The sequence below is a fragment of the Jaculus jaculus genome, chromosome 6 (genome assembly GCF_020740685.1).
Source record: "Jaculus jaculus isolate mJacJac1 chromosome 6, mJacJac1.mat.Y.cur, whole genome shotgun sequence".
NCBI lineage: Eukaryota > Metazoa > Chordata > Mammalia > Rodentia > Dipodidae > Jaculus > Jaculus jaculus.
In genome coordinates, this window is record NC_059107.1 from 137,531,922 (window position 1) to 137,544,277 (window position 12,356).

The 12,356-nt window shown below is 45.9% G+C and overlaps 1 protein-coding gene across 1 annotated transcript in view; it reads left to right on the forward strand.

Annotated features, from left to right (window-relative positions):
* Nucleotides 1–12,356, forward strand: part of Plxnc1 (plexin C1) — a 181,198-nt gene that overhangs the window by 160,306 nt on the left and 8,536 nt on the right. Inside the window, exons 24-27 of the mRNA XM_004650180.3 lie at nt 7,174–7,228; nt 9,400–9,431; nt 9,526–9,633; nt 10,933–11,096. Of these exons, the coding sequence (XP_004650237.1) occupies nt 7,174–7,228; nt 9,400–9,431; nt 9,526–9,633; nt 10,933–11,096 (359 nt within the window). The remainder of the gene's footprint in view (nt 1–7,173; nt 7,229–9,399; nt 9,432–9,525; nt 9,634–10,932; nt 11,097–12,356) is intronic.

Here is a 12,356-nt window from a genome sequence, read left to right on the forward strand (position 1 = left end):
CTCTCCTCCCCACAGTGCTCACAGCTGACTTCTCACCTTCTGTATGGTGTCCTGGCTCTAAAGAAGTTCTAAATTTCCTCTTTGCTCATGACCCGCATGCTGGGTGAATGCTGTGATTGGTGAAGGGTACACATGACACCTCAGAGACCCAAGCGTCAGGGAAGTCTACACATTGGGCAGGTAGCAGAGAAACTTCCTGAACACGCTGAAATAACTGAGCTTCCTCAAAGCGTGTCTGCTGGTCATCAGTGGGCTTCTCCCAGGAGATGGTAGTGAGCGCAAGGTGGATAGGTGGTGGAACTTATGAAGGCTGATTAACTGTGAGGTCAGACCTCCATACCCACGAGCCATCTTTCTCTCCCCAAGTCTGTGAACTGAGCTCATGCGGTGTTTGAAGGGGCGCAGGCACCGATGTACCATGTTGCTGTTCTTGGTAGAGTGTGGCCTTGTTCTGCTGAGCCTCCCCGCAGCCCATCTCCTTCCCTCACAACCTTGTGACATGGAGTGGGATCTTAAGGAAGAGGATGACCACTACTGCCATTAATGGGGACAAGGCAGGACTGGTCACTCCAGCAGGGAAAACAGAAACACACAGCTAGCTGTCTGCAAAGCATGGGAGGCCTGTCAGGAGAGATACAGCATCGCTCTTCACTGAGACATCGGTGTGCCAGACACCTATCTGCTTAAGGATGATAATGAAATTAATCCGGTCTGTAGTCACTTCCCGTCCCAATGATTTATTGGCCTCATACCCCAGCGTTGCTGCCTGGTGGTAATAAATGACAAGACTGGAACATGAGGGCTTAAAGGATTCTCCTTATGTTGAAAAAGCTAAGCTCTGAGACAAATAAATGCAGAGAGATGGAAGGAAGCTTGGGAGGTCACTGGGGCGGGGCTTCCAGGACTGGACTGGTTCCTAAAGAGCAAGCAAAGGAAAACACCTACCCTGTTCTCTTACCCCTCCCCTGTGAGTCTACACTTGATTTAATAGCACCTCCACAGACGCAAAATTCCGAATCATTTGAGAGGGCTGACGTTTGCTTTTGCCCTTTTGTTTAAAAAAAAAAAAAAAAACAAAAAACCCTCAAGTACTTGCTTTTCCCTCCAAAGAGACAAGATGCTAATTATCACTCTTATTCATTTACTAAAGCGCCCTAGTTTGAGTCACTGTATGTGTTTGAAAGCCAAAAACTATATTTCATTTAAAAATAGGGTCTAATTCAGAGTTCTAAGTGATTCAGACTTACCTCCCTCCAATTAGTCCAAATTAGTTAGGCTTTAAAGTTAATCTTTAGTGACGGCCAGTTCCTCCTCCTGTCTAAACAGAGACGCTGCTGCTGGCGTGTGAGCCTGCCTGACTCTGGGCTTGTTTTGTCCCTTGGGCAGAAAGGATATAGTAGGTTCCTGCTGGACAGTTCATTCTAGGGATATTTGTAGAAAAGGTTTCTAGGAGCTCAGAGGACAGAGTAGGATACAGTCTCTCATGGACTGGGTGCAGCCCCCAGAGCTCCAAATTCCTGGTGATGATGCCCTGTCAACCTACTGAATGACCTCGAGGCTGACCCCCAACATTGTGGCGATTGCCTTCCTTGTCGGCAGCGGCGGCAGTCAGTGTCCGGCATCATCCATTAGCACTGGTTCCGTTAAAGCTCACAACACTGGCGCTTTTAGACGGGCGCTTGTTATCCCTCCCACTTCCCATCGGATCAATGCAGAGGAGGGCAAAGTTCTGCTCCAGTCTCATTCTGTCTTGTGCAGAGAAAGGGGTTACATGAGAGATGTCTTTAAAACCATTCAACCGGAGGCATGTTCTCCCTATAATTAAACCTTCCTTAACAGGCTGAGGCTCCCTAGGGTGTTTGTTATGAAGGGGACCCCACTGGTGAGGTCAGCGAATGCTGGCCCGTGAGACTGGGAGACTGGCGGCTCTGCAGTCGAGGCTTCCTTCCTCTCTTTCTGCTGATCCCTCTATGTGATCGTTTGCTCAACCATGTTGTCACCCCTGCTGTGGGGTGGCCTTGAGGATGCAGGACAGGTGTTCAGAGGGACAGGAAGCTTTCTCTACAGATCATCCACCTTGCTTTGAGCTGTGAAGTTTAAGGAAGCATCTCTGCTCCTACAATTAAAAAAAAATGGGGAGCTGGAGATGGCTTAGTGGTTAAGGTGCTTGCCTGTGAAGCCAAAAAAAAAAACCCAGGTTCGATTCCCCAGGACCCACATAAGCCAGATGGACAAGGTGGTACATGCATCTGGAGTCAATGGCTAGATGCCCTGGCATGCCATTCTTTCCCTCCCTCTGCTTACTTCTCTCTCCCAAATAAATAAAAATAAAATATTTTTAAAAATTGGATCACCTTTGAAAGTCTTTTGGAGTATGATGTCTTTACATACTTATTTTTAAGATTTTTAAAAAATTTATTATGTATTTGCTTGGAGAGAGGGCGGGAGAAAGAGAAATGGACACACTAGGGCATCTGGCCACTGCAAATGAACTTCAGATGCATGTGCCACTCTGTACATCTGGCTTTATGGGGGTACTGGAGAACCGAGCCCAGGCCGTTAGGTCTTCCAAACAAGTGCCCATAACCACTGAGCCATCTCTTCGGCACCTGATGCACGTTTTTTAGCCAAAATGGGGCTGCTTCCGTACCACTTGTTGCTGTAGGGGCTTTGACCAAGAGCTGCTCCTTTCCTCCTCCTTACTGCCCTAAGAGAACAGTATCATTATTATTTACATTCCGTGACCCAGAGGGGCTATGAAACTCAGCCAAGGTCACACAGCTCCTCTTACGGCCAAGGGGACAGAAAGAGGACTTACTCTAGAAATCATGGCCATGCTCAAGGCCAGAGGGTAACTTTGCTTCAGATCCATGCCTGGGCTCCATGCTCCTAACCTCCAGACCAGCATGGTCTTACATGGGTGCTGAGGGTCAAACTCGGTGGGCAGGCTTGGAAACAATGCTTTTAACCACTGAGCCATCTCTCCAGCCACTCAGCCTACTTGGACTTTTGGGGCCAGCCGTGTCAACCCCACTAGGTTCAGGAGCACCTAGATTCCCAGGGCCTCATGCTTTGGGAAACCCAGTCCTTCAGGGTTTGAGCAGTCCTAGGGATTTGTTTCTGGCTAGACTTAGTTTCCAGTGAACACTGGAGAAGCAAGTCCTCTAGGCCCTTCCTCTGTTTCAAGGATCCTTCAGAGTTCTATTGTGTGAGTTGATATGTCTGTGTAGAGTGTTCTAATGGCCCTTCCACATGCTCTCAAGAGCCCCCTTTTCATAAGGACTGAACAAGATTACCCCTCAGGTTGGCCCTGCGAACAAAAGATGCCCTTTTCATCTGCTTCCAGCCTGAGGCGAGGGTGAACAGAGATCAGGTGGGGGATGCTGTTCGCTATTAAAGGAAGGAGAGCCGATATTGGTGGGTAGTTGCCAGAAATATGGGATCTTTCTTCTGTATGAAACCCTTTCTTTCAGAACAAGAGATACCCCATGAGGGTTTCTCTGCAGTAATTTGTATCGATCACCCTCTTTTGAGTTTTTTTTTTTCTTTTTAACCAACTCACAGATAAAACTCCATTATTTTTTCTTAGGTCAAGCCAAATGACTATTTTAAATAGGAGTTGAACATTGTATTTCTAGAACATCTATTTTGTTTTGGAATAATCTCCAAACCATCTCACATTCATGTGCAGATTTATCTTGGGAGTGACTCCAAGGGTTGGCATGAGCCCGTCTTCCCCATGCAGTCACAACTTGTAATTGTGATGGGAAAGTCTATGGTCAACGCCTGCCATATTCCAGCCTGGGCTGGCAGCCTTGGAAGGGTGCGGCCTTGTCACTGTGTGTCTAGAACACCACGAGACCAGCATGGATTCACATCAAGTTGCCACGTGCGCTGTTCTGCTCTGGGTAGGCGACACATTCCTGCTGCAGACCCACCTAGTGGCATTAATCTTTCTTTGATTTAATTTGGTTTTCATCCCTAAAGTAGGAGCCCAGAAGATGGTCCCTGCCTCACAGTAGGACAGGACGATTAATAAGTCACTCTTTGGAGCTTCTCAGATGGAACAAACAGCATCACATTTTTAACCCTTTGTATGCCAAGGCGTTTGTACATGTAGCTCAGCAGCAGCTGACTTGGGCAAAATAGAACGTGGAACCTTTTCTTCCCCAAAACATTGGCAAATTGTTTTTTTCTGTCCTTATAATAGTACTAAAGCATCACATAGGGTTGAAATGTTCTAGCCTCATAGTAGCTGTGGAAGTTAGAAATACACTCAAACATGTCCAACTCACCCACTAATAAAATGCATTTACACTGGCTCTTGGAAGATAAGTTAGAGTAAAATTTCCTTGGTACAAGCTGCGTCTACACTATCTTAATGCTCGAGCATGATGCCAGCAGCAAGTTATTGCCAGCTCTTGAAAAGACATTTGAACTTTTGGCAGCGTTCCTTATCGGAAGGCCCATCCATGGCGTTTGGTGATTATAGAGAAAGGGTGCTCGCTTTTGGCAAAACAAAGCATCTGACGGTAGCAGAGTATTGGCTCAACACTCAACGGGATCCATTTGGGAGTCATTCTTTGACAATTACCCAGAATGAATCACTAGCTTCCTTTTATAAAAAGATATTTACTGGCTTAGAGACAGCACATCCAGCTCTCGGTGGGAAGGAATTTTGTAACCGTGTTCAAACATTCTCCTAAGCGTGGTGTCTGAGAATTGTTAAGGGGTGCCCGCACAGGGCAGTTACTTTAATTGCATCAAAGATAGAAGAGAATTGAAAAACTAGCCAGGAAACGATGAACGGCTCAAGGGAAAGAGGAGGATGTCTGGTAATAAAAGCCGAGTCAAAGAGCTCAATAAGAGTTAAGAATCCTTACTGTAGACACGGCCTGATGGCCCAGCCAGCTCCTGTCCAGATTTCCCTGAACACTAGCAGTTGGTTGCCTCTGGCCTGAACTTAGCAACTGGCTGGACGCGGCTGGCGGGACACCTGTGTCTGGGGCTTCTGGTGAGCTGCCTCTTGCTCTGTGTGCTTCCTTAGTGGGGGCCCCCTGAAGGAGAGTAGGTTTAATCCTGTTGTGCTTGCCAGGCAGGCTTGTCCATTCTGATAACCTGGTTATTTCCAGAGAGCCATAAGGCTGAGGGAGAGAGGCACCAGAGGGCCATTTGTTCCAGGGTTCCACCACCCCAAAAGGCCCAGGTAGGAGTCCCAGATTTCACCTCCAGAACAGGCATGGCAATAGCATGGTTGTGGGGCAAATGCAGTTATCTGCCAATGTATACGATTAAAATCTGAAGCAATTGTGAATAGCACCGCTGAGATATAATTTATATCTTAACACTCATCTGTTCGGGTTAGGACTGTAGCAAAGGGATAGAGCAAACACCAAGCCTTGGTCAGTTCCCGAGAGCAAGGAGGGAACTAAGTAAAACAACCACCCAGACTCCCACCTTTTCCACGTGCCTTTAGCTGTATTGACAGTTGTGCAGCCACCACCACGATTGATCGAATTGTGGAATGCTTTCATCACCCCGGAAAGACTCACCGGCATGCACTCTTTCTCTTCATTTCCGGTTTTGTTAGCCACCAACTTTCTGTCTGTACCAACTTGCCTGTTCTGGGTATTTCATAAATGGGTTCGTACATCTTCTGCGGCTGGCTTCTTTCGGTTAACGCATTTTTAAAGGTTCATTTACATTGTAGCATGTATCAATATTTCTATCTTATGGCAATTTTTATAATACATTTGTATAATGGGCTAGTACAGTCATAAAAAAGATGGTCTACTGATAGGCACAGCAATGCAGATTAGTAAGTTAACATCCTACATCTTATATGGGATCTGGAGAATCAAACCTGGGTTCTTAAGTTTGGCAGGCATGCGCCTTAACTGCTAATCCATCTCTCAAGCCCTTAACCACTTTCTTTAAAAATTCCACTGTCTACAGAAATGGGAGCAGTATGCTGGGTGAAGTAGCAGCCAGTGAGCATGTCCTGTAGCTGGCACCCGGGTCAAAGAACAGACACCCCTCCAGGTGGGCTTGGTCATGAGCCCCACTTTCTTCTGTGCTTTCAGTGAAATCTTCCAGTATGACCACTTTCACACTGCACTTCTTGTGCTCAGCATTGTGATGGCCAGGTTCACCCACGTGGCAGGAAGCAGTAAGACTGCTCATGTTTAGTGTTTTAAAATCTGTTGCATGACAAGTCCCAAAATTAGTCATTCTTTCTAATCATAGATATTTAAGTTGTTCCCAGTGTGGGGAAATGATTAGTTTATCATGAAGATTTGTACTTCTGTTGGATACAGACTTGGATGCAAACTTACTCTCTGTCTTGGCCAGTTCAAATGGCTGTGATAGAATACATCGGCTGGGGGCTTAAACAGCAAAAATTTACTTCTCACAGTTCCAGTACTTGGAAGTCAAGGTCTTAGTACTGCTAGATACAGAGTCTGATGAAGCCCTCTTCCTGGTTGGCAGATGGTTGCCTTTTTACTATATCCTCACATGGTATATGAAAGAGAGAAGGAGGGGAGAAAGAGAGGAGAAAGAGAAGAGGAAAAGAAGGAAGAGGGGGAGGAGGGAAGGGGAAGGGGAAGGGGAAGGACAGACAGACAGAGAGGGGGTAGAGGGAGAATGAGCATCTATTCTTAAAAGGACACTAATCTCATTCTTGAGGACAACACCTGCATGATTTAATTGTCCTCCTAAAACTATCAAGTCAGGCTGAGGATTTCAGTATATGGATTTGGAGGGGACATAACCATTTTCTTGATAATAAGCAGTCATGTCAAGAAATGAAATTAGCCCAGGCTGCTCCCGACCTCTGAAATGCAGAGAACTGGTCCTAACATGCCTGCATCCTCTCCTCTGCCATGGACAGCTCCCATCCCACTTGGGCCCCTGGGCGTTGGTCTCCCTTCATCTTGCTGCCCATCTGCCTTCTTTACAGGACCAGGAGCTCCTTGAGGGCAGAGACAATGCCCTACTTGTCACCTGGCTAGCCCCAGCCTGCAGTCAGTACCCAGCACATAGCAGTTCTTGATAAATATTTAATATAATAAGTGAGAGAATATAAGATTCATCCAGCCATCTAATTCTTGGGTGAAGTTGAGAAATCCATTAAATTTTGAAAACTCATATATTTTTTATCTTTGCTTTCAGATCTCAAATGGATCCACTATAAAAGTCTTTAAGAAGATAGCAAACTTTACTTCAGGTAACCAATGTAATGTTAACCTTTCGTTCTCACCAAGCTTTACACACTAGTGTTTTCTTTTCTTTTCTTTTCTTTTTTTTTTTAACTTCTCTAAAACATACTGTCACAGAGATTGGGTTGTTGCCATGCAATTCTCTGGGAGCTGAGAAGAGCCATTTCAATTGGTTCAAGTGCTAAGAATGTGGGTCTAACAAGAAGGAGACTGTAAGCTGCCTTGGCTAAGATGGTCCAAAGGAAGTCCCCACCTCTTCAAAGCTCTAAACTTAAAGCAACCTCAGCCCTCCTAAACCTTCGGTGAGATGGGCGGCAACAGAGGAGATCCCACTGGGAAACCAAGCAGGAAGCTTGCAGATAATCACATTGCCCTGCCCAAGCTGGACACACAAGATAGTCTATGCAGAACGGCCAGATATTGGTGCAATAGCATTGGTAAACTTCCCAGACGGTGGCGAGGAACCAAAGAGGAAACGTGAATGGGAAAGCTGGGAGGTCAGTCTTCTAAGAGCTCCCTGGTGGTCGTGGAGCAGGAAAACACTGTGACCATACCTTGCGTAAAGCCCTAGGTCCTGTTCTGGGTTTGTCTCCAGAAAAGTTATGCCACCCCCAAGACAGCCAGTCCTTAAGGTGTCGGAAAGGTCTGGTCGGGGCCTCCCTCAGCAGGCTCCTTGTAAACATGCAGCAACAGACAGGGCGTGTGACTTCTGCATTTCCTGGGAGACTTTATGAAGTCCTAGCGCCTAGTCAGTGTAACTGGGGCAAATGCAGGCTTCCTGATGAAGTGTACCACAAAATTTAGGCCACCCCTTTGGTGACTCTCACCCTTCAGCACTATACTGAGCTATATAAAGACATCTTGCAGAGAGAGAGTGACTGTCACCGAAGCATAAGGAAGACAGGGTCCTTGTGGGAAGAGGAAGAACTGTGGGTTTTAGGTCTCCAAGACTAAGCCTTAGGAGCTGCCGTTTGGGGATTAGATACCAGAATATCAGGCTTGGCTCTTTTCATGACACCGGTCAATCCTCGCCTCTGCTCCTTCCCTGTCCGGTGCGGCTCAGGACCATCATTTTGGCCACGGTGCTGCTCGGACTCAGCTGCTTGCTGTCTGTGTTAATCCTGGTCCCTGATGAACCCGGCTATGACCCTCATCTGAACCCACAGGCAGGCAGTCTCAGGAGAAAGGCGCTCTGTAGCTGTAAATTCATGGTGTCCACCTTGAACAGGGTCCTCAGTACAGTCTACTCCTATTGGGTTTCTCTAGGAACCTGTTCTCTTCCCAAAGCTCCAACCAACAGAGTTCCACACTATAGGCTGACGACTTCCCCTTGCCTTTCAAAAGAAAACAGAAGTCAACTCCCTCAACATGGGCACCAAGCCTACCAACCGACCCCCACATCCAAGCTGTCCTTTCTTCTCCCCCAGGCCAATCTGGCACCTATGCTTTGGGTTCCTCTGCCCTTTCTGACCATTTGAGCATTCCTGCACCATGGACAGTCTCTTCTCTGACTAGCTCCCCACAGTTGTTTTCCAACGGACTATTTCCCCTTCCCTTGTACGTATTTTCTCCCATTAGCACTGCAAGCTGTTCCCAGTTCCTTCCCCTCTGCTTCTCCGTCCCTGTACCTCTTGTAAGCACTTCCTCTCTGGGCCTCTCTTGGCTTGCTAGCTCTGTGAGCCTCACCTCATGGTCCTCCTTTCAGATCCTAGAGAGTAGTCACATCCTTTCCCACCTTGGGCCTTCCTCCATTTGTCTGGATAACCAGTTAGGCTATTCTAAAAACCTCTCAGACCCAGACTGGCACCTTGTGTAGACTTCTCTTTCGTGTTCAATTGTGCAACTAGACATTTGATGCCTCTTGTTGGCTAGAATGTGTATTCCATTAGGATGGGAACAAGGTTGCCTTATACCTTGCTGCATGCCTGTTTCCCGGACATGTCTGCTCTGGCATATGCAGTAAATGGCAGGCTTGGGCCCATCCCATTCCGTTCCTGGCCACTCGGGTGATTTCTGTTTAAAGGCCTCCGGGGTAGGGAACCTGCGTCTATCCACACCTAGCCTGCTCTGTAGAAGAGCTCTTGGGTTTACAGCACAAACAGGGCTTCTTCCAAGAAGGCCAATGAGTCCGTGGTTGTTTTGTTAATGGACTGTTTTCTCTCCTTCCTCTGGCGTTCAGATGTGGAATACACGGATGACCACTGCCATTTGGTGAGTTCAGACTCTTGTGCTCCCCGCTGAATTGCATGCCTGCCGTGGCATAACCCGTCTCCCGGGGTGACGCTGTGCTCTGTCTTCTTTTTAGATTTTACCAGATTCGGAAGCATTCCAAGATGTACAGGGGAAGAGACATCGAGGGAAACACAAGTTCAAAGTAAAGGAAATGTATCTGACAAAGCTACTGTCAACCAAGGTACACTGACTGCTTTGGGAGTGCTTTTATGGCTACCTTGGGGGGGCACGTGTGATGTGTTCAACTTAATTTCTGCTCAAGTGTGAAAATGTTACAAATCCCTTGTGCCTTGTAGCAAAGCAAAATTAAAGTTGGAATTGTAAACACTTTTTTAATCCCCTTCCATGTATATGTGTGTGTGTGTGTGTGTGTGTGTGTGTGTGTGTGTGTGTGTATATATATATATATATATATATATATTGGAAAGATAACAGCACTTTACAAGTTTCTACTAAAGCATCTTTAGTCAGGGATTTTAATATTGTTCCCATTCCTTTTCCCACCATGTCACTATTATTTTTTAGGTTGACAGAATAATTATTTCTTTTTGTTTACTTATTATAGATAAGCAATAAAACTCCTTCTTTGAATTGCAAATAAAGTGAAGGAGGGGAAATCAGTCATTATAGACCTAGTAAATCTTACTGATTTTTTTTATTTTTTCATTTTGAAATTAGGAATTCTGTTCACTTATAAAATTGTCAGATGTGAAAGCCAGTGGAATACTGAAGCAGGAGCCAGTTTTACATTACCTAGAATCTTGTGGGGTCAATAGAAGCCCGGTTTTTTGGTTTTTTTTTGTCCCCCTAGGAACGACCAACAGCCTCTGGCTCTGTTATCTTTTTTTGTTGTTGTTTTTTGTTTTGTTTTGTTTTCTGAGTTGGAATCACTCTAGCTCAGGCTGACCTGGAATTCACTATGTAGTCTCAGGGAGGCCTCGAACTCACAGCATTCTTCCTACCTCTTCCTCCTGAGTGCTGAGATTGTTGAGGGGCACACCGCTTCATGTCAGGACCGTGGAAATGCTTAGAGCTCCGCTTTGTTCAGCAGGCAGAGAAGAGCCTGGGCCCCTCAGCTGCCTTGGGAAGTAGGTATTCAAACCCTGTGATGGGAATGGATGGAAAGGCACGCAATCAAGTGGCCTTATTAGTATTTTTTCAGGCTGAACATAACTAATAATAAAAGCCAAACACCCACAGCTTCTTGGCTATGCGCACAGATACGGATTTACTAAGTTAACCTCTCAGCTGACCAAACTCTTGTCATCAGCAAGAGGTTAGGTGCCAAATCTAAAGCTGGGCCCAGGCTTTCGGGAGCTTTGTCCCTTACCATCAGGCCTCACCTGACAATTTTACATTTTTTCTCCAGCTTATTTTCTCTGGTTGGCCCATAATTTTCTCTGAATGAGTGGTGGTTTCTTATTGTGTTTTGGAAGCCACTAAAGGGGATTAATCTCTGGAGATGTGTGCTGTCTTCCAGGTGGCAATTCACTCTGTGCTTGAGAAACTCTTCAGGAGCATCTGGAGCCTGCCCAACAGCAGGGCCCCCTTCGCCATCAAGTACTTCTTCGACTTCCTAGATGCCCAGGCTGAAAATAAAAAGATCACAGATCCCGATGTCGTACATATTTGGAAAACAAACAGGTGGGAATGTAGGTGATGATTGTTTTCAAGCATCTTGAACAGAATATCAACTAAAAAGAGGGTCTAGATAGCTACCAAATCGGAACCTTTGGGCCTAAATACTATTCCTTAGGATAAAATAAACAAACTCTTCTTTTTTTAAAAAAAAAAAAATACATGAGACTGTCTACAAAGTTAGACCAGCAAGGGATGCAAACTTAATATTTTTATGGTTTTATCAGATCATATTTTCCATGATGGAAAGTTAGTTGTCTCTAAAATAATTACTTTGCAATTTTGGGGGGGAGGGGGTGTCTCAAGGTAGAGTCTCACTCTGGCCCAGGCTGACCTGGAATTCACTATGTAGTCTCAGGGTGGCCTTGAACTCACAGCAATCTTTCTACTTCTGCCTCCCGAGTCCTGGGATTAAAGGTATGTGCCACCATGCCTGGCTACTTTGCAATTTTTCAAGCTGTGTGTCTATACTCTGATTTTGTATTTTCTTCTGTATGAGATATAAGAATTAACCAAAGGTTCATGTTGATGTTTATATTTTAGCACTTTACTTTAGGGCAGACATACACATTTATTCTAAGCAAGCATCTTTAACCCCTGGCCATCTCCCCAGTCCCGCACAGTTTTTTATAAGTGTTTCCTTAGAAAAGAAGCATTGCTTGTTACCTTTATTTGACATACTTGTGCCGTAGCCAAATAAGACTGTTATGATGTAATAGGATTTCTCATGCAAGTTCAAACTCTTCCCAGCACTCAGTCAGCCAAGTCATTTCAAATAAGTATTAAAAGGTGAAGTTCCAGAGCCCTAGTTCCAGTCTTTTCCCTTTGGTATTGGTCCATACCTTCTCTATTCCCACACCTAGCATGGGTGCTAAAGGCCACCAGTCAGGACACTGAGAATCCCAGCAGCCACGTGGTCTGTGAAGGGCTCTGAGCCAGGCCAGAGCTGCAAAGGCGGTAGTAGGAGGACTTTGAGTGAATCCAGTACTTATTTGAGTGCCTCTAACGTTCTACACACACTTGCATACTGAAATACAGTAATGCACAACACAGCACCCACCCCCGTTCTCACTGAGCTTACATTCGAATAGACACACATGGACACAAGTGTGTTCGTTCAAGTACTCTAGGTGACAAGTACTGTGGAGAAAGGAGAAGAGGACGGAAAGCCTAGAGGCGGGGTGGAGAGGCCTCAGAGTGGGTGAGCTACGAGCCCCTTGGAAGAGGAAAGTGCATGGAACCACGAGACTAGGTGGGGCAGGTGAG